Source organism: Thunnus thynnus, chromosome 16, assembly GCF_963924715.1.
Source record: "Thunnus thynnus chromosome 16, fThuThy2.1, whole genome shotgun sequence".
NCBI lineage: Eukaryota > Metazoa > Chordata > Actinopteri > Scombriformes > Scombridae > Thunnus > Thunnus thynnus.
The window spans coordinates 29,021,719-29,044,984 of NC_089532.1; the positions used below are offsets into that span (position 1 = coordinate 29,021,719).

At 39.2% G+C, this 23,266-nt stretch overlaps 1 protein-coding gene across 1 annotated transcript in view; it reads right to left on the bottom strand.

The window, feature by feature from the left end:
• Nucleotides 1-23,266, bottom strand: part of rragd (ras-related GTP binding D) — a 95,889-nt gene that overhangs the window by 37,430 nt on the left and 35,193 nt on the right. The window contains exon 5 of the mRNA XM_067613830.1: nucleotides 11,084-11,226. Within this exon, the coding sequence (XP_067469931.1) occupies nucleotides 11,084-11,226 (143 nt within the window). The remainder of the gene's footprint in view (nucleotides 1-11,083; nucleotides 11,227-23,266) is intronic.

A 23,266-nucleotide genomic window follows, 5' to 3' on the forward strand; every position in this document is an offset into this window, starting at 1 on the left:
CGACTCCAAATGAATGATAATGTTGCTACATAACTGAAATAACTGTTTGCTAACAAGTTCAACATATCAACTTCACATCTACATACTGTTCATATTCTGACCTCTCACTCTATGACCCAGTCCAAGTTTCTCTTCATAATTAGTCTCTATACCAAAAGTTGAACCACAAATGTATTTGGCATTCATAAATACCTTTTCAGTCATTAATAAATGGGTGATCAATCCTTCATTAGTCTCTCAGAGAGCAGGGAGAGTGTATTCTTTAGGTTTGTTTTTGGAGAAAAAAAATTTACCATCACTCTATAGTCTCATGTTACCTGAAACAGGATGACATAACACAAGCAGTAAACTGAGTCCTTCATGGCTACATTAGATGGGAGTGAGTTCCCCTGTTCAGCTTCCTCCAATACTGTGAGTGAAAAAGTGTCAGAAGGTGAAAATGAGTCTGACCTGTTGCCCACTAAGGCAGAGCTGAGTTTAAGAGATGTTGATGTATGCTCAGCAAAATGACCTGTTCTTAGCTCTGTGTTTGTGCTCTGCCATAGCCACCAAGGGAAACCAACAACTCACTGTTGTTTTACTAGAAAAGGGTGTTCTGATGAGAAAGTGGAAACCTGATTCCAGTGAAATGAATAAAATCAGGTGGTAGTGCTAAAAGAACACCAACCACAAGTACTCAGATTTGCACATGACTCCAGCTTAGCTGGACACCTCGGTGTTAAAAAAAACCTACCACTGTGTGTTGCATAATTTCTTTTGGCCCGGATTAAAAACAGATGCTGATACTGCTGATACTGCAGCTCCTGTCACACATGTCAAGTTGTGGTAAAGCCCAATCAAACTGTCGGCCCCCCTGCATCCCATCACGGTGCTTGGGGAGCCATTTGAGACAGTTATCAGACTGAATGGGCCCTTTGCCAAAAACTAAATCTGGACATCAATATATCCTGACAGTGATGTGCGCTGCTACGCAGTATCCTGAGGCCATCTCATTACCTCCAGTGTTTCCCCTGTTTTCATTATGCAGTGTCAGTGCACCGCTGCAGAATCATGAGCACTGCTGCTAAGATTTCACACAATCATTAATATCAATGGGCAATGACTGATTTTCACTCACACACTGTGCGAGCACAATAACACTGTACGTTATCATGGAATTGTTTTGAGTCATTGACTAGTGCATCAAATCCAGGACATCTAAGGACATCTACGTGAGAGGTACTGTTATAAGAGTAGCATAGCTCCTTTAGGGCAGTGCATAATGTGTGTGCATAGTGAATGTGTGGTTGAGTGAGTAGAGTGAGTGGTGGAAAAGTCAGGGTGAATGTGAGTGGAGCAGAGGAAAAGGCTAGCAGTAAGTTGTCAGTCTGGCAGTAAATGTATAGTACAGACTACAGTGTGTCAGTTAATAACTGCTGCAGCTTCTCAGGACCAGCTATTCTCCTTTTAGTGTCACTCTAAGCTGCTCATGAACAGAGAATGGAGAAATGTCTGGGTGCTGAGTCTCTCCCATCTCCCGCCAGCCCAAAGCAGTCAACCTGGAGGAAACACTTTAAAAGCCAAACCCGTTGTGAAAGTCCTCACCAAGTTCTTCTCAATTTTTCATTTACCCTCAACTATTAAACCGACGACGGCACAAATTACTTGTCAAAGGTATTTTTCACAGGTTATGACAGAACTAAAAATTAACCACAAAAACATATTCTTTAACATCCAGAGTCCCAAGGTACACCGGTGCACCATCAGATGCTAAAATCTATGCAACGAAAATTCTGACTTGAGTCCAACAGAGAGTGGGATGAGGATCTCCCCCTTTTGCTATTTGTTATGATAGAAACCACCCAGGGATCCTTAGGTTTCAGTCTTTGTGATCTTGTGTTCAGACATACAGTGTGTGTTCCCCTTCCGCTCCTCAAGGAAAAACGGTTGTCTGAGTCGCACATAATGTGCTTATGTTAGTGCTTTCTGGGAGCATCTCCATCATGCGTGTCAGTTGGCCCACGATATTCTGGCACAGGGTCAATTCAAAATGTATCATCATTATGACAAAAAGTCTGTGCTAAGAGCTTTCCAACCAGGTGAAAAAGTTCTGGTGCTGCTTCCCCTACCAGGATCCAGCCCAGTTCTCAGGTCCATACGTGGTGGAACAAAAAATCAGTGATACAGATTGTGTTTGCACACTAGATCGGAAAAGAAAATCCAGAGTATGTCAATCTGCTCAAATGTTACTTTTCCAGAGGGTGGGCCCCTCAGCCACCCCTGCTGAGCTGATTGTATCCGTGTGTGCCGCTCCTCCTCAATATCATCCCTCTACTGAAGGGTTGACAGAAAAAAGTGCTTCATTGTCAGTTGCTTGCATGAGAAATTCAGAGGTACTGATTCATTTGGAGTTTTTCTTGTCTCATCTGTTTGATTCCATTCCAGCGCCTCATGCATAACGTCCTAGCTGAGATGAAAAATTGTGAAGCATATTTTGATGATGTGGTTGCCTACTTGTCTACTTGTCTATTGTCTAAAAACACTGTCCCTTATTTTCAGCTATCTCTGCGAGGCCTCTCTTACCCTAAACCTGTTTGAATTTGGCAAAGGGTGCTGTAACGCATTTGGGTTAACAGGTGGGACAAGGGCAAGTTCAATTTCCAAGTCCCACAGTCAAAAAGGGCATTACGCTGTGTCCTTGGACTGTGTGGCTGTTATCAGGGATTTTACAGGACTTTTTTCGATGTGGTGGCTCCTCTCACATGTCTTGTTAGTCCTTCAAATAGCTTTGATTGGTCCCCTGCTTGCCAGGCTATTTTGAATCAGCGAAGGCTTTGCTGTGTAGTGCGCCCACCCCTGCATCCTGTCACACTTTGCATGCCCCTTCAAATTAGAGGTAGATGCCAGTGTGTGTGGTGCAGGTGCTGTTCTTCTGCAGGAAGACGAGCAGGCAATTAATCATCCCATCTGCTAGTTCTACAAAAAGTTGAACAAATATCAGCTAAACTATATTACCATCAAAAAGGAAGCTCTCGATCTAATGCTCACCCTAAAGAATTTAAAAGAAAGTGTTTACTGGGCCCAGTTCACAACCTGTCCAAGTCTTCTACTGACAAAAAACCTTTAGAGGTTCTCTCTCAGTTGCACTTATGCGCTTGTTCCTCCTTCTGCAAGATTTTAACCTGCAGATTTATTATAAGCAAGGTACAGAAAATCTCATGATGATGCTTTGTCCAGACCTACCAAACTTCACTTGAATTAAACATGATAGGGGAATGTGTGATTCTTGGGAAGGCGGGTGTCATGGCCGTGGTTGTAATTTTCATTAATGTGTGTTATTCCATCAGCGTGGATGTGTATATGATGTGTGTCAGGTGTGGGTGTGTGTGTGTGCATATATGTAAATAGGTGTGCACTGGGACAAGGAGGCAATTGGTGTACCAGCTTCCAGCTCTGGCAGGTGATTGGCTGCTTTGAGAGGAAGCCATATAAGGAACCAAGATGGCGTTTCCACTGTGCAGGGGCCTCTCCCATTTCCCTCCTCTCCCGACCAGCCATACTGCCTCACTCTGATGATGTAGTTAAACCCAGCTAAGGTTCTGTTCCTCTGTTTTGGAGTTAATAGGGGTGGGCTGCCAGTTTTGGTTAACCTTGAGATAAATTGTTGTAATCTAGTTTCTTTGATTTTGCTAGGTTATATTGCTTACCTTCTCAGTGAGATTTGTTTTTGTTTGTTATGTTTGTTGGCCTTTGTCCACCCTGAAACTAAATCCTCCTCCCTGTGCATTTAACATTGTAAACAAACCCACCTTCATTACATTCAGTTATTTGTCTCTGTGGCTGCTTGGGACTCAGGGAAGATGGGGCTCTTTCATGGTGTATCTTGGACACTCCTAGATGGGGCATAACAGCCCTGATGATTTCAATGAAATGTACTTGAATGGGAAGAAGGCAACATTTGCATTCTTCACATTCATTGAATGGTGGGTTTCATATAACTGTGAAAACCATCAATCAACACCGCTAGCATTGCTGTATGATAAAAACAACATGCACTCTTTTTGTATCAAACTGCTCAGTCGATACAGTCTTGTAGGTTGATAAATACAGGGATAATGGTGCATATTTTCAGACAGTCTCTCCGTGTAGACATGCATAGTGTTGCTCACCTAGAAAGTGACAGAAATAGTTATGAAAAAGGAGACCTAGGAGAGAGAAGATAAAATCCTGGCTCCTTCCTCACCTTCACACAGCTGAAGTTACAGAAATGGCTCTGCACAGCCACCCCTTTATCTGCCGACAGAGGGGGGGGGGGGGGGGGGTGTTCTGAAGCTATTCGACCATCCAACAAGCACGTCTGAATGAGTATACCAGCCCCTTAAGCATCCAGCCTCTGAGTGGGTGTTTCCCATTCGGCTGACTGGCAACTGAGAGCCAGTGTTGCTGGGAGATAAACTTCAGCTTCTGTGGTGCACCACAGACTGCAGAACTTCATATTGTATAGCCTACCAATTTTAATCTAAGGTGAATTTGTGCTTTTTCAAAAAGTCCACAAAGTATCAACCATTATTGATTTAAGCTGTCTGTTCCTTTACAACATTCAACAGTTAAAACAGTTCTACTGAAGCTGTAATTCCAATTCTATAATAATAACTGTATGTACTGCACATCTTTACACATGATAAATAAACCCACCTTCATTATATTCAGTCTCTGTGGCTGCTTAGGACTTAGGGATGATGTGGCTCTTTCATGTCTTGGCTCTGTAACTGACATGATTCTCTCATACATGAATGGATAGAATAAATATACTAATAAAAATCAATTGTAAAAATATGCCTAATCTTATTTAAACACACAGTTCATTAGTCTCAGTCACCCTCCATCAAGTACTCCTCTTGCTCTCCCCACCTCTCTTCTCTCTCCCTATCTCTGACTGGCTCCTTGTTTAATTTAAGAAAAACTAGGGCTGCAAGTAATGATTATTTTCATTATTGATTCATCTGCTGTTTATTTTCTCAATTCATCTATAAAATGTCAGCAAACTGTGAAAAATTGCCATCACAATATCCTAGAGCACAAAGGCAACATCATTAAATTTCTTGTATTGTCCAGCCAACAGTCAAAAGACCCAAAACATTCTATTTAATATACCGTAAGACCAAGTAAGGCAGCAAATTCTTACATTTGAGAACCATCAAATGTTTGGCAATTTGACTGAAAAATGACTAAAATCATTAATTATCAAAATAGTTGCAGACTAATTTTCTTTTGACTGCCTAATTGATTAATTAATTAGTGCAGCTCTAAGAAAAACACGTCAGCATGCCACCTCATGTCCTCTTGACTGAATCTAAAAAGAAAAAAAAAAAAACAAACTACTGAAAAAGGCTTCCACCACCGCAGAGACTCCAGCTCCAGTGCTACCAGCTTGGCCAAGTTGGAGCCAGTCTGTTCCAGCCTGGGTCAGCTGGTGTTGGGAATCGGCAGATAAAATCATGTAGTGTGTCACATGTAAAGATTCTAATCTCAAGTCAGATCCAGTCACTGCCAGTCGCTCTCATAAAGATGTTTTTACCAAGCGGCAACCTCCAGGGCTGTAAAATGAAGCCTATGCGGAAGTGCCAAAAACTGCAGTTCCTTGAATGGCCACTTGAGGCTCCAAAAGCGAGTCAATCCCCATAGACCCCCATGTTAAAATGCCCAACTTTACAGCAGAAATAAACGTTACAGCCGTTACGTTTACAGCCTGGTACAAAAAACGGTTTTGGTCTCTGTAGCTAATTTCCCCTTTCATGACAACTGTACGAGGGGTTTAAATTTATTAAGTCGTAAAGTTATGCATAATGAAGGACATGGCTGCTTTGAGTGACAGGTCCGCCAGCCGCTAGGTGGCTTGTTTCAGCCACTCAGCCCGCCTCTTTGCCCATTTTTGATTGGCTGGGAGTTAGGCAGCGTCACACGCTGCCAAGATGGCGACGGCCGGAGCAGCTCACTTTGAGCTTCAAAACTGCTCTTCAGAAAACAACGGGTGACGTCACGGTGACTATGTCCATATTTTTATACAGTCTATGGCTTTTACACGTTTGATAATTGTGACTGACATTAGCGGCTGATGACGTCAATTGTGTGTCACCCGAGGGAGACATTAACATTCCCTCCCCTACAACTCCCTCTGCAGGCTCTACAGTTCACATTACCCACACCATCCAAGATCTTACTCAAGCAAACAGTACAGGCGTCGGTACATAAACAATCTAGTGTTTAGTGACGTTATTTTCTAGCCCCATATGTTCTCACAAGATAGCAGTTAAGCAGGTACCAAGAAATGCTAATGCTAGTGGATAGTGAACAATAAGTTGCAATCCCTTAATTAAACTTACATTACTTTTATTATCTTCATCATACTTTTGTTTTCTATATTAGAAGGTCAACATTTTAATTGGGACCTCCTGAACATTCAGCACTGATCAGCAGCTTGTCCTGCCAGTCTTCAGCCTGTAACATTTCCTAACATTAGTTAATGTTACGTTAGCTCAGCAGTCAGTGTTAAGTGTTTAAGGTGATGAACCAGCAGTTTTTCATTAATACTGTAAGTGGAAAACTATAGTAATCATCACTGAATATAATAACACTCCTGAATGTAATGATTATTATCTTTGAGAATAATAAATACATCTGTTTCCCAGTAATGTAGCTATTATCCTACTATCCATTACCCTGCTTAGCGCTATGTGGGCTAATTGGTCTAGTTTCCTAGATACAGATGAACTTTGAAGTACCAAGTAAACTAATGATAAAATATATCAGTGGAACTTAACCTTATTTTTTAATCTAAATTATGGTACAATTTCCTAAAAGGTCACATATATTTTAGGTTTTTGAAAACATTAGCTTTGTGTCTCCTATAATAGACCAATTTTTATATCATTTTAATCTTTTTGTAGCACTCTGGATGTAAGATGTACAGTTTTAGCATCTTGTTGTTAAATGACCCTTGGATGGATCAGTGATCCCCTAGAAATGTGGATATGGGGCCATTTGACACCCAAAGCAAAAGGAGGAATACTTCAAGCTACTTAACTTTTTAAGTATTTTTTTATTGTCAAAAACATGTGTCTGTCTTTGATATTGATTATGAGAGATATATTGAGAAGCTTTCCCCTGATCCCTCCATGATTGCGGAGGTTATATTACGTGCCACAGCACACTAATTCCCTTTTCAGGTTTTTAATTGAACCCTATCCTACAGGATTACACAGATCTAGATTAGGACCTAATTATACTCCCAGCTGGAGTGATAATTGAAGTGAGAATATAGAGCAGATCGGAGAGGATCTGCTGGGGGATCAGAGGACATTCAGCTCTGTACTACTATTATTTCCAGATTTCCAGTATGCCAATTCACACAGCTACCCAGCATACTTCACCTTGACAAGGACAGCGCTTTCAGATACGTCATCAACTACTGCATCATCTCAATAAAATCTATTATATACTAATAACTACTGCTTCAAGTAAAACAGTACAAATATCTGTGCAAGCTGCCACTATTCAGTTGACATTACTTCTATGAAGGTTTTAATTATGAACAGCTAGCATTTAAAGCACCCTTTTAAAGATCCACAGTGGAAAATTTAGTGTATATATTTGATAAGGTGTAATAACTTCACTATCGATCTACCTCAACACATTTTGTACATATTATATGAACTTTTATAGATGGATCAGTGTGACTATGAGCAGATCTCCTGTCCTGTATATGTACAAGAATTTGCACATATAGTTTTTCTTAATTTTCTTTATACATTCGGTTTAAACACATTGATATTGATTCATGTTTTTAATTTATTTCATCCTGATCATTTCTCTTTTAGTCTCTTTCCATATGCTCATACCCTCAAGGCTCTAATTTATCTACACACATCTTTCCCAGCTTTGCATATTTCAGATAAAGTGATGGATTATGTGCTGCTATATGAAAAAAATCCCAAGCCTTTCATGCTCATAAAATCCTTTCTCTACTTATTGATTTATCTCAATAATGTCTTTTTAAGTCCCATGTTGACACTTACAATATAAGGAAAATACAAGGTTTTCTTCTTTCATCTAAGAATAAGTGTTCAAATCAGTGGTTGTATATGTTTACATGTATTTATTTCTAAATTTGTATTATGATTATTTTATTTGGCAATCAAAACATGATTTTGCTGCTGCAGCAGCAGTTTGTGAAGATAATACAACACCTACCACTCTGCTTGCATGATTAAAACAGGGCCCCAGTGATAAATGACACTGTTAAGTTGCTACATCTCTCCAAGGTTATCATGTCCAGCTTCTATAGGATCTATTGGCTGTATATGTAAAGTATAGAAAGTATACCAAACAAACCTTCTACCGTCCTCAAACACATCAAAGCCATCATTCATGTATGAAGTTTCTCTCTAAAATACCTCTCAAATACACAAATTCTGATGTGACAGGTGTTCAATTGGGAATGAATGACAGATCAAATTTGTGACTTAACATAGGTCCATTTAGCAGGAATACTGACAGGTCATATTTTCTGACACCTCATACATGCAACCAAAATAGTCAATTACAGGAGGATGGTGTGTGAACAGTTCTAACACAGGTGGCTTATTGGCAGAGAACCTGGTCACGTATAAGTCATTATTACTGCATCAAATAGCGCTGACCTCATTCATTTTACTACCAAATCTACCTGTGGTCTACCACAGTGTTTTTCAAAGGGCAGTTATCTTATGTGCCAATTATATATTTGGTTTTAGACTGAAATGGAATTTCAGCTGCTCTGTGATTGGTTTGCTTGAAAGGATTTGGCTGGTAATTTCCTGTATTTTCCTTACAATAAGAAATGTTTAGAGCCAAACCAATAATGAACTGATGTGCAATGGTGTCTGCTTTACAGGAAATGCTCCTAGAGAGGGATGAAAACATGATTGCTGTTTTTACTCTTTCAAGCTGTTTCTAAAAGAACTACTGTAAACACGCTCAACGGGGACAAGGGACATGTCACCCAGCTGTGTGACTCATTGACGTGTTTTTAATAGTTTTTGGACAACAACAGAGGTCTACGGCACAGAGGAATCAGATATATCAGGCTTTGGATACACACACAATACTTGTAAGTAGGATGAGTTAAATGTTGTTTTGGTTCTGTGTCAGCTTATCCTTTAAGCAACAGGATGCCGGCAGAAATGCAAGATTCCTTCAATAAAGTAACATGTCAAGAATACTAAGGTGTATGTAATTAAGATCATTATTCCTGTCAGTGTTGTTAAAAAATAGACTGATCAACAAGATTTCAACCCACGAGACAAGTAGAGTCTGGCTGATCCTGATATTGATATTTGAAAACTCAGATAGTGATATATTTTAATGTCATTTTTCTTTCAAGGATCTCTTAAATTTGGTTAGTAAAGGAAATTTACTGAGCCTTGCAGTTAAGCTAAAGGACAATGTACACCATCAAATGATCTACATTTGACTATATTAACAAGCTACTAAATATCTCTGATGTACATGTTGATATTATGATCTAAAATGGCATATTCTGTGATAAGAGAATTTAATGTTTTTTATCTCTGAAACATGTGTCCAGTTTGTTTCATGATCAACAGTTGAGAGTCATATTGGTTTTAATAACATGTAGAAAATGGTTGTACAACATTGTTTTCATCTTCATCTTCATACAAAAGATGAAGCATTAACTGGCACTGAAGACCAAAAACAGCATGTCCAATACTACTCAATTCTTCAGAGACTTTCCAATTTTTCCTGCATTACATTCTTTTGACATTTATGAGGTCAAACATCACCGTTTCTCATGGATCGTCGAATCGGATTTGGCTGTTCGATATGAAGTTTTGACTATTCTTTCCTTTTTTTTCATATAGTCTATGTGGCAATCAGTAAATCTATTGGCATGAGTTTCAGTGATAATTTCAACCACATTAACATAGTAAAATGCAACAGAGTCCTGGGAACATATACTTGAGCATTTAAAAACAATAAAAGTCAGCTGCATACAAGGCAAGATTTGAATTGCAGACTGTTTGAATTCCCGACATATTATGTCGGGCTACCATATGGATTTGTCGGAATAAGGGGACTTATTATGTTTTTCTTTATTTTCAGTCATATATGTAATGTCACAGTGTTGGATGGTCATGTTAAAAGTGGCCGACGTGTCAAATAATGGAGTAAACGTATGTAGAAGTAATTCCTGTGAGCAAAAAGCACCAGCTTCAGACTGCTCTAAACATTCACTCCTTTCCAACATTAATTTCTATTTTCAGCCCGAGTCGACATCGGGTCGTGACGGATCTCTTTATATGGTCATCTGTTTTACATTATAGCATTTTTAACAAAGCTCCACTATTTCAGTGAGGAACACTTTCACTTCCTGTAACTTCTTCACAATAAAAGTCTCCTGCTATTTAGTCATTTAAAAGCTTTTAATTTGAAGCAGTAACGCAGGAAATGTTGGGTTTGCATCAACAGTAACTTAACAGGACTCTGATATGGCTGCCCCTCAGCAGGCTTCTGGAAAACTGGCCAATCAGAACAGAGTGGGCTAGTTGGGAGGGGGGCCTTAAAGAGACAGGAGCTAAGACTGCCTGTTAGAGACAGAGGCTGAACTGAGGGGCTGCATAAAGGGCCAGTATAAGATAAATAGGGAGTTTTTTGAACTGTGAATCATGCAAAACTACTCTAGTGGAGTCCAGATATAAAAATTTAGAATTGGAAATGAGCATAATATGTCCTCTTTAGGTCAGGCTCTTATAGCCTATTTTTTTTCAATTTTACTTTAAACATTAAAACAATGCATAAATGAATAAACAAATGAAAGTGTTTAAAATAAATTCACAGCATTACCCACTATGAAATGACAGACATCTCGTCTTCAACAGGATAGACCTGCTAGACAACTGCTCGACTAGCATCTCAGTCAACTGAGGGGTCTCCAACACGATTCAACTCATCCACTTTCAGGGGGAAGCCCTATGTGACCTTTCAAAGTTTATAAGCAAACATGGCTGGTGTTATTATGGTTTGTAAAGAGTGTCCATTGACTTACCCATAGATGCAGGAGATGTCAATGACCACATCGATCATGTCACAACAAAGTTCGTATGTCTGCATGTCCACCGGACTGCTGTCTGTGGCGATGTATATCTTACTGACCACATCGAACAGGAAGGCCTTCTCAATACCTGAGTTCTGATAATAGAGGCAGAGACAAAGAAGAACTTGAAGTTAGTACACATGAGATCTGGTGGCCACTACTACATGCAGGGAGAATTCTGAATATTGTTTGTATCCCAGTTAACTGACTGTTAAAAATGGCTGGGGCCCACAATCTTTTTTTGATCAATGTTTCATAAGGTGGCTGCACAAAGAACATAAAGCTTCATAAATAGATAACTGCCTGGAACAGCTCCACATAGTCGCCATGTTCATTCCTGTACGTATTTATGCATACATCAGTGCAAAATACTGTAGCAGACCCAGGTCAGACCTGCGTCTTATGTGAATGGCGCATCACTTTACCTGTGCCATTTAAAAATGGCATTTTACAACATTCAAATGATAAACATTACCTACTCAGAAATATACACCAACGATAATAACCTAAATAACCCATAATGGCATATTAGGTGCAATCCATTCCTAAGCTGAAGTTCCTGCCACCCTAAAAGTCCCTGCTCCTGAGACAGTATGTGCCTGTGGTCCAGGAACTATTAGGGTGGAATTGTTTTGGTAGATGTGTCGACAGGTTGAAAGCAAGCCGAAGTCTGGTCAGCTGTAGCTTTAGCCAGTGTGCAGAGCCAATTTGATTTCCAGTTACTCTTGTGAGAAGTGATGATAAATAAAGTAACTAAAAATCTATTATCTACTACAAATCTGCAGATTCCCATAGAAACACAATGTGTAATTCAGTTCAGCCCCAGGTGAGCTACTGACAGAGAAACTCCATTCAGCTTTTAAAGGAAAGGGCAGCGAAACACAGTGAGAATACATTTAAATAGTTGTCTCCTGTTTTTTAATTGTTCATATTGTTTACTCCTGATATTACAGTGTACTTTAGCTTAGCTGTATTTAGTGTAAATTTGCTTTGCTGAGGTAATGTCATTCAAATTTATTCCATGGAAGTGAACAAGGGAGAAAATCCTAAATACCAGCCTCTCTCAAGGGACAGTCTGTTCTGCTGTTTAATTCCTACATCGAACAATGAGAACAAATTAAAAATAATATCTGATCTGAAAATGTCAGAAAAGTAACTTCTGATAATTAGTCAAGCATTTACCAGATCATTAGATTAAACTTATTGTGTGTTATATTACTGAAGAAACCTCAAAAATAGTCCTCAAAACAAACACTGTCTGTGTACATAGAGAGTAGACCTCGCGTTAAGATTATCTTGTCAAACTCTAAGGATGACATTTTGAATTAATATAAGGAAGCAAAATGAAGATGTTACTGTAGATGTCAGAGACAACATGGATGTAGTAATAACATTTTTTTACATTCAGTAAGCTAGGCTGCTTTGCACACACAAACCACAAAATCAATCAATCAAAGCTTATGATATAAGACAGTGGTCTCTAACCCAGGATGCTAAAAAGGTAAAAGGCCACCCAACATTTACCAGGCTGTGAGGAAACAATATGATATATGATGAGCAAAAAACAAAATATACTTATGTACTACTACATTGCTGCAGTAATTATGCTGAACTTGGTCACTATCTTACAGCACTCAGCACTACATAAGGACACTACCTGAATATCGTCACACAGAATGACATAATTACACAAATAAGTGTCACTCTAACCTCTCACTGTTTATATAGATACAGTATGGAGACAGGTGACTGACAGATAAGTTACTTTACGTGATGCTCAGATAAAGAATTGAAGTAAAGAGGACAGAGTAAAATACTACAGTGGAAATCACTTCTAGTGATCACGGTTACAGTGATAAACTGCTTATATGGATCAAAAAGCTCGGGACAGAATCACTCAAATGATGTTTAAATAATTTGCTTACAGTAATCAAGTAGTCCACTTGAACTACAGGGTTCATTTTGGGTCTTTTCATACATGAAAACATATGGGAAAAAAATTAAAACTACAGTAATTCTGTTTTACTCCCATGATACACGCTGCAAGTGGCTGCAGCACCATTATCAGGGTTATCTCTGCAGGGTTGTGTGGAGGTGTGTGGTGGGTGTGTGTGTGTGTGTGTTTATTTGTAACTGCTATGAAACAATCAGAAAAAAATGTTTTCTTCCACTCATCCACCGGCTTTCTCGCTACCACTGCTTGCTCTCCTCATCCAGTCTCTAGCTCGGTCCACCACTGCTTCTCTCTCTCTCTCTCTCTCTCTCTCTTCCTTTTCTCATCTTTTTAAAAATGAGTCGGGAAGACATCAGCAAAGCCTAACTTCACTAAAGTTATCAAATGAAGAGAAATGTCATCCCCTCTTTCTAGTAATGTTTTTGTCTTCCCCCATGGCAGGGTTGTACATCTCTAATCAGTCCGATCTCCAGCTGTGGTTGGCCACCACAGCGTTACAGTTTACATTTCTGAATAAGTTGAGTCTGGTTCAACTTTCTCGCTGCGGGCTGCTGCAGCCCCTACCCCCGCAGCCTAAACGCACAACTCATCTGCTTCAGGCTGGCTACCTGAGGCTGGTGCTGCATGCACACTGAAATCATGACGGGAAAAAGAAAGTAATTTTCTCTCAGAGAAAAAAGTAGTCTCCTTGACGCTTATGACAAAATGCAAAAAATGAGCCAATGAGATGCAGCAGCGAAAAACAAGCATTTCAAACAGCTGTTGTGTATTTTGAAACAGTCAATAAAATTTAAATGATTCCAAATTAGCATTTCAATTGTTGCACTTTTTTAACAATGTCAGAATAACAGAAAATTTACATGGTTGGTTAAATCAATTAAAACTTGAAAATTGCATTTTCCTGCAAAAGCTGATGGCTGAAATAAATCGCAGAGCATTGCTGAAAATGCAGAAGTCTGAAATTAATTTTGTTTAAAAAGCTAAAAGCTCAAATGTATTGCACTGCACTGCAGAAAAATCTGAAAGCTGAAAAATGTAAAATTGGCAGAATTGGAAGCTGAACTGCATTACCTAAAAAGCTAAGTTGAATTACTAGAAAAGCTAGAAAAGCTAGAAGCTACACTTTGATAATGTCAAAGCTGGAGGTTGAAATAAACTGCCTCAAAAGGCTGAAACAAGAAATACTTTGTATTAATATCACACAGATTAATTGAATTGCTAAACACTTAGAAGGCATCAGCCTAAAGAGCAAAGAGTTGCAAAGCATTGCTGGAAATGCAGAATTGTGAAATGCATTGCTAGAAGTGGAAGCTGAACGGCATTATCTAAGGAAGCTATGAGCTGAAATACTAAAAAACCTAGAAGATAAATTGTAATAGTATAAAAAATTGTAAGAAATTGTTGAAAAAAGCTTAATATTATAAAAGTATAATAGGTACAAAAAGGTTGAATAGAAGCATAAATATCCTTAACGAACAAGTTTATAATTTGAATAGTTTCTGCAGCTTAGTGTATGCAGTCGACCGAAAAACAGACATTTAAAATGAATTACTTATTTTGAAATTCCAGCCTTGTCCAGTAAGCTCCTATTATGATCTGGGAGCTTTTATTTTGAAAAATAAGCCTCATCCTGAGCTTCCTGTTAAGATACAGTGACTCTATGGGGCTTTTATTTTGAAAAGCAGCCTCATTCTGAGTTCCCTTTTAAGATACAGTTACCATCTGAGGCTTTTATTTTGAAAAAAATGGGTCTATTCCTAATTTCCAGGTTACCATTCAGTGACAGTTGTAAACTTTTATTTTGAAAAGTCTGGCTCATCCTGACTTACCTGTTATAATAAACCATCTTGGGCTTTTATTTTGAAAAAACAGCCTCATCCTGAGTTTGAGTTAAGATACAAGGCTACTTAATTATGTTTATTTTTGATTCTAATAAAATAGTTTTGACTACAAGTTGCGATTCGCTATGCATGTACATTTATGCCCATTAGCCTCCACTTCAAAACAAAGTAAGCATGATGATAGAGAAACATGCCTATCTGTCTGTATCAGTCTTGCCCCCACAAGCTCTATATGAATGTGTGTGTGTGCGCTCAGCTGAGAGGTTGTGTCATGCTGAGTGGAGTGGAGAGTCATCTTCAGTGTTTGAAAAATGTTCACAAAATAACTGATGACAAAACACAGCAAGAACTGCATTGATTGCACAGACGGGACATCCTGATTAGATGAGCTACTTTGGAAAACACGGGTGGCAGCAACTTGACAATTGCGCAGTAACTATTAAAAAGTCCACTGAAAGCTTTATTTACATTGTGCTTTTCACAGTAGAGCCATCTCTAAGGTGCATTGCAAACACACACTAAAACAGGCAATGTTGTCAAGGTAACAGGCCTTTGTCATATGAGGAAAATGTGGGCTACACCTCAGCCTCACACACAGGATGACAGTGAGGATGATAATGAAGACAAAGATGACTAGAAGTTGAGTTGATTCAGTGGATTCATATGATTCAAGTCAAATGATACACATTTTGTTATTTTAGAGTTATTTTTGGCATAGCCTTAGTTTATAAATAATTTCATTTAAAACCAATAAATAGGCTAGATAAGACATGGGATTAAAAACATGTTCCCCCTTAAAATAACCTTGTTTATTTTTCGTTGAATAGGAGTGCATTTATGTTTCTAGTAAAACAATACATTAACCATCATTGTAGCATGGCTTGATAACCTTACAGTGAAGGTGTAATAAATGATTAAAAATAAATATGGTTTAATGATTCTTAATTACAAAAGTGTGGTTTTAAATATTAATAGCTATTTAGAGGCTGTATGGGCTAAAACGCACAAGAAGCCTAATTCTCCTCTACAATAATTCACTGCATGTTTACAATTGGGTAGTCAAACTCATTAAAATATGTAATTAAGATCATTGTATATGATGGAATAGTGGCATTAGAATGTACCAGAGGCCACCAAATTTGTGCTTTTACAGACACATTTTTTCATGGCCCCAGATCCCCCCACTATGTTCCGCTGGCTAGCTACTCTATATCCTTGTGGAAAGCCCCGATGAAGAGGAGCGTAGTCATGAAGAGGAAGGTAGTGATGAAGAGGAGGGTATTGCTGAAGAGAAGGGTAGTGATGAAGAGGAGCATAGTGGTGAACGGGAAGGTCGTGATGAAGAGTATGAATCAGCAGATAACAGTTGAAAATGAAAATGAGAATCAATTTTGACAGAATGTTCAAATTTTCAACATTCCTTCCATTGATCTACATTGTAAAAAATTGTTGAAAAAAGCTTAGTATTTTAAAAAAGTACAAAAGGTACAAAGAAGAAAAAGTAATAGCATAATTGTCCTTAAAGAGCTGAACAATGTGATATTCGAATGGTTTCTGTAGCTGAAAGTAGGGCTGGCCGATATGGCAAAAAAAATATGATCACAATGATTTTTTCTATATTGATCAACATTAATATTTATCACAATGTATAATTTGATAATGCTTCCAGCTTGAAGAGTATCCTGATAATGACTGAAGCCTGAATAAACCAGAAGGTTCATTAGTTAAACTTTAAAATTGTTTATTAACAGAAAAAAATAGAATATCACAATGTAAACATTTAACTGTAAACATTTAACTTTGCAAACATGCTTTATCTGCCTAATAAAGCAGATACAAGTTAGCTTGCCTTGTAAGTTAGCTTGCCTTGTATCTTATTAAAATAATTTAAATAAAACTAAAAGCAGTGACCACCATCTCAACAAATTCCTCTGGCCATCTCTCAGTTTTTGAGGTAGAAATCTGAGTAAAAAGTGCAAAATTGTAAATCAGCCATAATGCTACGACTTTATTTATACAGTTCGGTCCAAAAGTCTGACTGTATAAATATAAAATCTTCTTAATTTATCTTACTGACTACATTATTTTCTGTGCTTTGCTCACATATCATTAGATTCACTAGTTTTTTTTAATGAAACAAGACTAGTAATAACAGGTAACTAGCCTTTCGCTGCTATTCTGTTTACTTAGCTTTGTACTTAGCCTAGCTTAGCAGTTAGCTTTGTGAATCCACAGTCAAGACAGCCGCATTAAAACAATGTGTGATGACCATTCCAAAGTTGCAGGCAGGATGTCTACTGCAGAGAAGTGTCCGTGTGTTAGAGAAGCTTTTTTCTGCTAAAGTTACATTAGACGTGACAGGCACTCTAGCTGTAGCCCTGCTAATGTCAGCGCTAGCGTAACCTTGTCAGCAGATGTCCCTCTTCACTAGCCTGGGTTTGCTGTTAACCCTGGGACAGACTCTGACTGAGGCTATTCTGAGGATGCTGCAGTATCATCATATTGCTTTTGTGCCCCTCGGTTCCACTCATTTTTTTCCTCTTTTCCAGAGTACATCCACTTTCTTCACTGCTAGCTCAAACAATGCTTTGAGTAGGATATGCTATGGTGTATTTTGACGTGCAAGCCAAAAACTGCAGACTAACTGGCTGTTGTTGCGTTTATTTCTGCTGTGTGATAGGCTGTTAGATCTATCCATATCGAATAAAAAATGTCTGAAGTTTATCATAATTATCGAGATTGTTTTATCGGGCAGCACTAGCTGAAAGTATGCTGAAGTAGTAGTCCAGCAAAAAACGTACAAAAGACTTATTAACCTTAGAAGAACAATTGTTGATTAAGCATTCACACTAACGAATGGTACCGAAACATAACAGTTCATTATTAATGCAGATGAATTACAACTGAATGGCAATAATAGATCCTCTAGATCTTTTATAAGAAGCCACAAGTGATCAGTGACGCAGAGAAACAAGACAGAGGCATTAATGTACATACTCATAAACCTGAATCTGTCCATTACATGATTGATAGTAGAGATGGTCTGTGTGTCTGTTGAGTTAAAAATGATTGATAAATAAGGCTCCTGGTGTGCACTGGAACCTTTGAATCTATATGGTGAGCTGCCACCCCTCTGATCTTGGTATGAGCATTATGTTGTCTGGACAGAATTCCACTTTTACAATATCAAGTGTTTCAGGTTCTTTTTTGTAAATGATGCATTTCTTCTGTTTACGAGGCAAGAAACCATGGCACTTTAACATCCAGATCTTGGAGATCGGACAGAAGTGGTGCGTTCATGTTAATTTTTCACAAAGCCTGTGTCATAATTAATTTCACAATAGTGTTTTCAGAGTAACTTACAAATTCATGCTCCCTCAAAGAGGGTGACTGCTGACTGTGATTAAGTCAGTGGATATGTGTTCACTTCCCCTCTGCCACCGCAGCAATGGTGGCAGTGCTTGAGAATGCAACATATAAATCAGCCATCAGATTTGTCTACACTGTCCTTTGCAATTTTGCCTAAATTCATTATTACATTAAAAATAAATGTCAACAAACTAATGTGACTTAATAATATAAGACAAACTGAATAAATCACTAGATTTTCTTTTTAGCCACAAACCTTCAAGAAGCCCAAGACGACACTTCTAGAGTTTTTCACAGACGATGATGAAAATATGAAATATGCCACATGATGACCTGTGAGGACCCTGTTCTGTGTGGGTGGAATAAGACAGATATTCATCCTTTCTTGGATATCTCCTTTCACAGCAGGCCTTCTCACATCTCTGTGCATGCCTCCTGTACGAGCAGCTTTTCTCAGCTGCTTGAGATACAATCAGAGTAGGGATGGGGTTCGATAGCATTTTATTGAACTCAACTGCAGTATCAAATTCACTTATCAAATCAGACTCCTTTCGAATCCCTTATTGAATCTTATTAGGTTTATCTTTCAACATTTGTGAGTTACTGAAGGCTAAAATAACGACAACCCAAAGATGTAATCTTTTGCTTTCAGAAACACTACAGCAGTCTAATTAATGTTCACCACCTGAACACCAGATGAGCATCATAATATAAAAAATGTTGATTAAATGTTAATCAGTGAATAGAGAAATTTCTCTCTCTATATATACATACACACATACAAAGATTCTATTGGTATACCTGTTTATCTGTAATTAATGTTCTGTGTTCTTCACATCAGGCAGCTCAGCTGTTAGACACACACACCAACACAGATACCAGGTTTATACAGTGACATAGTTTGGAATAAAGCCACCCTTCTCAGGATGAATCCTGAGCTCCATCAAGTCCAAACCCTATTTCCTCTGTCCTGTCAAGTTTATAATTACAGTTTTCACTTTTGCTGTTTAAATGCAGTGTCTCACAATATCTGCTGTATTGACATTCCTGCATTCCTACAAGGTTTCTTCAGTATGAAAGTAATCCAGTGATAGCTGTCTGGACATCCATGGCTACATTACAAACAGGACTTGCTAAAAGCTAATTCGGCAGACTTTTAATGGAGACAGTTTGTCAAAATGTAAACAAACATTAAAATATTTGGTGGTAACACACCAAATACTGCAAAAATGTGTGAGCAAAGACAGAGAAGAAGAAGACTGCAGCTAGTGAACATGGATGTAAGTAATGTAACATGTTTGTTAGTGGCTGTTAGTTACTCAGTGTTATCAATGTGTTGTGGTGAGAAACTGAACACTGAATGCAAACAGAAGCTTTGTTTGTTTACAAAAAAAATTCCACATGGAACCCTTAATTCATTTGGTCAGACATCATTTTTATGTGAGCTGGTTTCTGATTGATGGTGGCGTGGGGTGGGAGGGGTCAGTTAACTTTTTTTTTTTTACAAGTTTTGTTGTGTTAATAACATTTCAGTGACTATTATTCACAGTGTAATTAGCACCAAATTCATATTCATTCATCGGTGCGGCTGCTTCACTGTAGCTGGATACTGTTTCTCTCTGCAACCACAGGCAGTCATGGGGGTCTAAATGAAATCTACACACTACATTATTCATGCTAAACAGTTTGCCATGTTTTTTAGGCTGACACTAATCTTTCTGACATACATGCAGTTAGGGGTGAAACTCACGGTTTGGATTGTGTGACGGATTTGAGTCACGGATCGGATCATTTTATGGATCAGCCAAAAAAAAAAAAAAGGGGGGGGGGGGGGACAAATAAAACTTTGTTTTCCAGATATTCTGTCAAACACTTACAGCAAGGAACTTTAGCCCATGGTCTTACATGAAAACAACATTCAAGATGTCTAATGTTTAAAATATATAAAATACTCAATGCTCAATTGTTAAATTAAACTGCAATATGAGGCCTGATACCTTCCTCTTTTAAACATGGTGGTGAATGAAACAACATTCTGTGTCCACATCATCAAAACTTGATGATAACTTACAAACATGAACACATGTCGTGTCCTGCAGCTTGTTGAACAAGCCACTAAACAAACATTCACTGGAGAAAAGTGCACTGCTAACGTCAGTTAGCGGCTATGTAGCTAATCAGCTGCTCAGCTGCAGCACATAAATTACGATGTGTTTCACCACTAAATGCAATGCAAATATTGTAGTAAATATTGTCAAGCTGATGTGACAATGAGGTCCCGAACAGCAACTGTTGCACTCATTTTTGCATTATGATGACCACTGACTGAGTTTTTGTGTTTTTAATATCCCTCCAACACTGACAGCAGCCTTTAACTAGATAAATTATTCAGGGGTCTGTATCACAAAACAAGTTCAACTTAAAGGTGTTTGATAAATCAGCTTCCAAAACAAAGTGGAAATCAGCTGGTTCAGTGATCATTAGTCAGTAATTTAAATGTCAACATCAATGTAACTTTGCTCCAAAGATTTCAATCTTTTTAAATCTGATAAATAAAGAGATTTAAGATTAAATCTAATTTAACCTGATATTTTATTTTTTAATCCAACTTTTATTTTTTAATCCATCTTTTATTTTTTTAATCTGATATCTGCTGTCAGGTCACATGACCTCCTCCATGGTTGAGCTCATGATGTCATCAGTTCCGGATGTCATCAGACATGTGACCTTTGTTAATCTGTCACACATCAAAGGCAAACGGCTTTATGATGCAAGATTCTGGGAGTTTATTAGTTAAGCTGAGACCATCTCATCTCATCTCATCTCACAGCTGTACACAAGTACAGTGTTCCAGAGTGACATTCTGTCAAAGAACGAAGAACAAAGGCCATCCTTCACGCACAACTACCGTCTACCACTACAGTCTACGACAGACATCTTACTGTTTACTACCTCTGGACATTGTTTTTGTTAAAATGATGAACAGAGGAGATAACCCAAGACGTCAGGGCAGATTTGCTGATGCTGCACCACATCAGCATCCTAATCAGCATCCAGATCAGCATCCGAACTGGCAGAGACCACCGGCTGGAAGGCCTCCCTGCCGCGACTGCGGATATCTGCAACATTGCCTCGACATGGCTTACAGGCAGATTGCTGACTGGAACGACTGGTCCCAAACTACAAACTACAGGCTTCATGCCAGTAACAAAGCCATGAGAAGGCTGGAGGAACGTCTGGAGTCCAAGGAGAGGGAACTGACAGAGGTGCTCCAGAAGTGTAGAGAGGACATCTCTGAGAGAGATTCTCTCATCTCCTCCCTCAGAGAAAGTCTCCAAAACAAGAGCAGGCAGGCCGACACGACTGAACACTTCTGGAAGGAGTGTATGAAGATCACAGCCAGATGTGAGGCAGAAAAAGTCATACTGTTAGCTTCTGCCCAGCTGAGAGAGGAGACACTTCTACACAGCCAGACGACGGAACAGAAACAACACGAAAACCAGGAGAAGAAAGATGAGAAACAACACGAAAACCAGGAGAAGAAAGATGAGAAACAACACGAAAACGAGACAGAAGACAGACCACAAGAAAATGAGGGGAAGACAGAAGAGAAACAAGAAGAAAATGAAGGGAAGACAGAAGAGATACAAGAAGAAAACGAGTGGAAGACAGAAGAGAAACAAGAAGAAAATGAAGGGAAGACAGAAGAGAAACAAGAAGAAAACGAGTGGAAGACAGAAGAGATACAAGAAGAAAACGAAGGGAAGACAGAAGAGAAACAAGAAGAAAACGAGCGGAAGACAGAAGAGATACAAGAAGAAAACGAGTGGAAGACAGAAGAGAAACAAGAAGAAAATGAAGGGAAGACAGAAGAGAAACAAGAAGAAAATGAAGGGAAGACAGAAGAGATACAAGAAGAAAACGAAGGGAAGACAGAAGAGAGACCACAAGAAAATGAGGACAAGAAACAAAAGAAAGCAAGACAAAAACGGGAGAAGGAGGAAAAGAAACAAAGAGCAAAAGAAGAGAAGAAGAAACAAAAAGAGGAGAAAATGGAAAAAAAGAAAAAAGAAAAGGAGGAGAAAATGGCAGAGAAACAGAGAGAAAACAAGGAGAAGAAAACAGGTTTTTGGGGCTGGTTATGCAGAAAGAAGAGCGACAGCGACAGGAAGGTGGAAGAAGTTGCTTGTTGTTCAGTGCAGGCCGAACAACAAGCAGAACCCCTTCCTCTCTCCACCCTCCCTCCCTCTCTCCATCCTCCCTCCTCTCCTCCATCTTTCTCACCCCCACCCTCCCCCCTTTCCTCGTCTTCCTTTACCCCCGACTCCTCTTCCTACTCCGTTATACCTTTCATCCCTCTCCGCCAACCTCTCTCCTCACCCCTACCCTCTCTCCTCTCCCCCTCTACCTCTCCTCCCTCTCCGCCACCCCCCCTCCACCTTTCCTAACCTCCTTCCTTCCCTCTTCCTACTCCGTTCTACCTTTCCTCCCTCTCCGCCAACCTCTCTCCTCACCCCTACCCTCTCTCCTCTCCCCCTCCTCCTTCTCCCCCACCCCCCCTCCACCTTTCCTAACCTCCTTCCTTCCCTCTTCCTACTCCGTTCTACCTTTCCTCCCTCTCCGCCAACCTCTCTCCTCACCCCTACCCTCTCTCCTCTCCCCCTCCTCCTTCTCCCCCACCCCCCCTCCACCTCTCCTAACCTCCTTCCTTCCCTCTCCAGGGCGGCACGCGGGCTCAGTGATCAGCACTGCAGCCTCACAGAAACACCTCCACCTGCCTGTTTCTGCTTGTTTCTGTGTGGAGTTTGCATGTTCTCCTCGTGTCTGCGTGGGTTTTCTCCCGGCTCTCGGGTTTCCTCCCACAACACAAAGACATGCAGGTCAGGCTGATTGGAAACTACTAAATTACACCTCAATTGATCACAAATACCTGATGAAAATACAAATAAAAAAATAAAAAAATAAAAAACA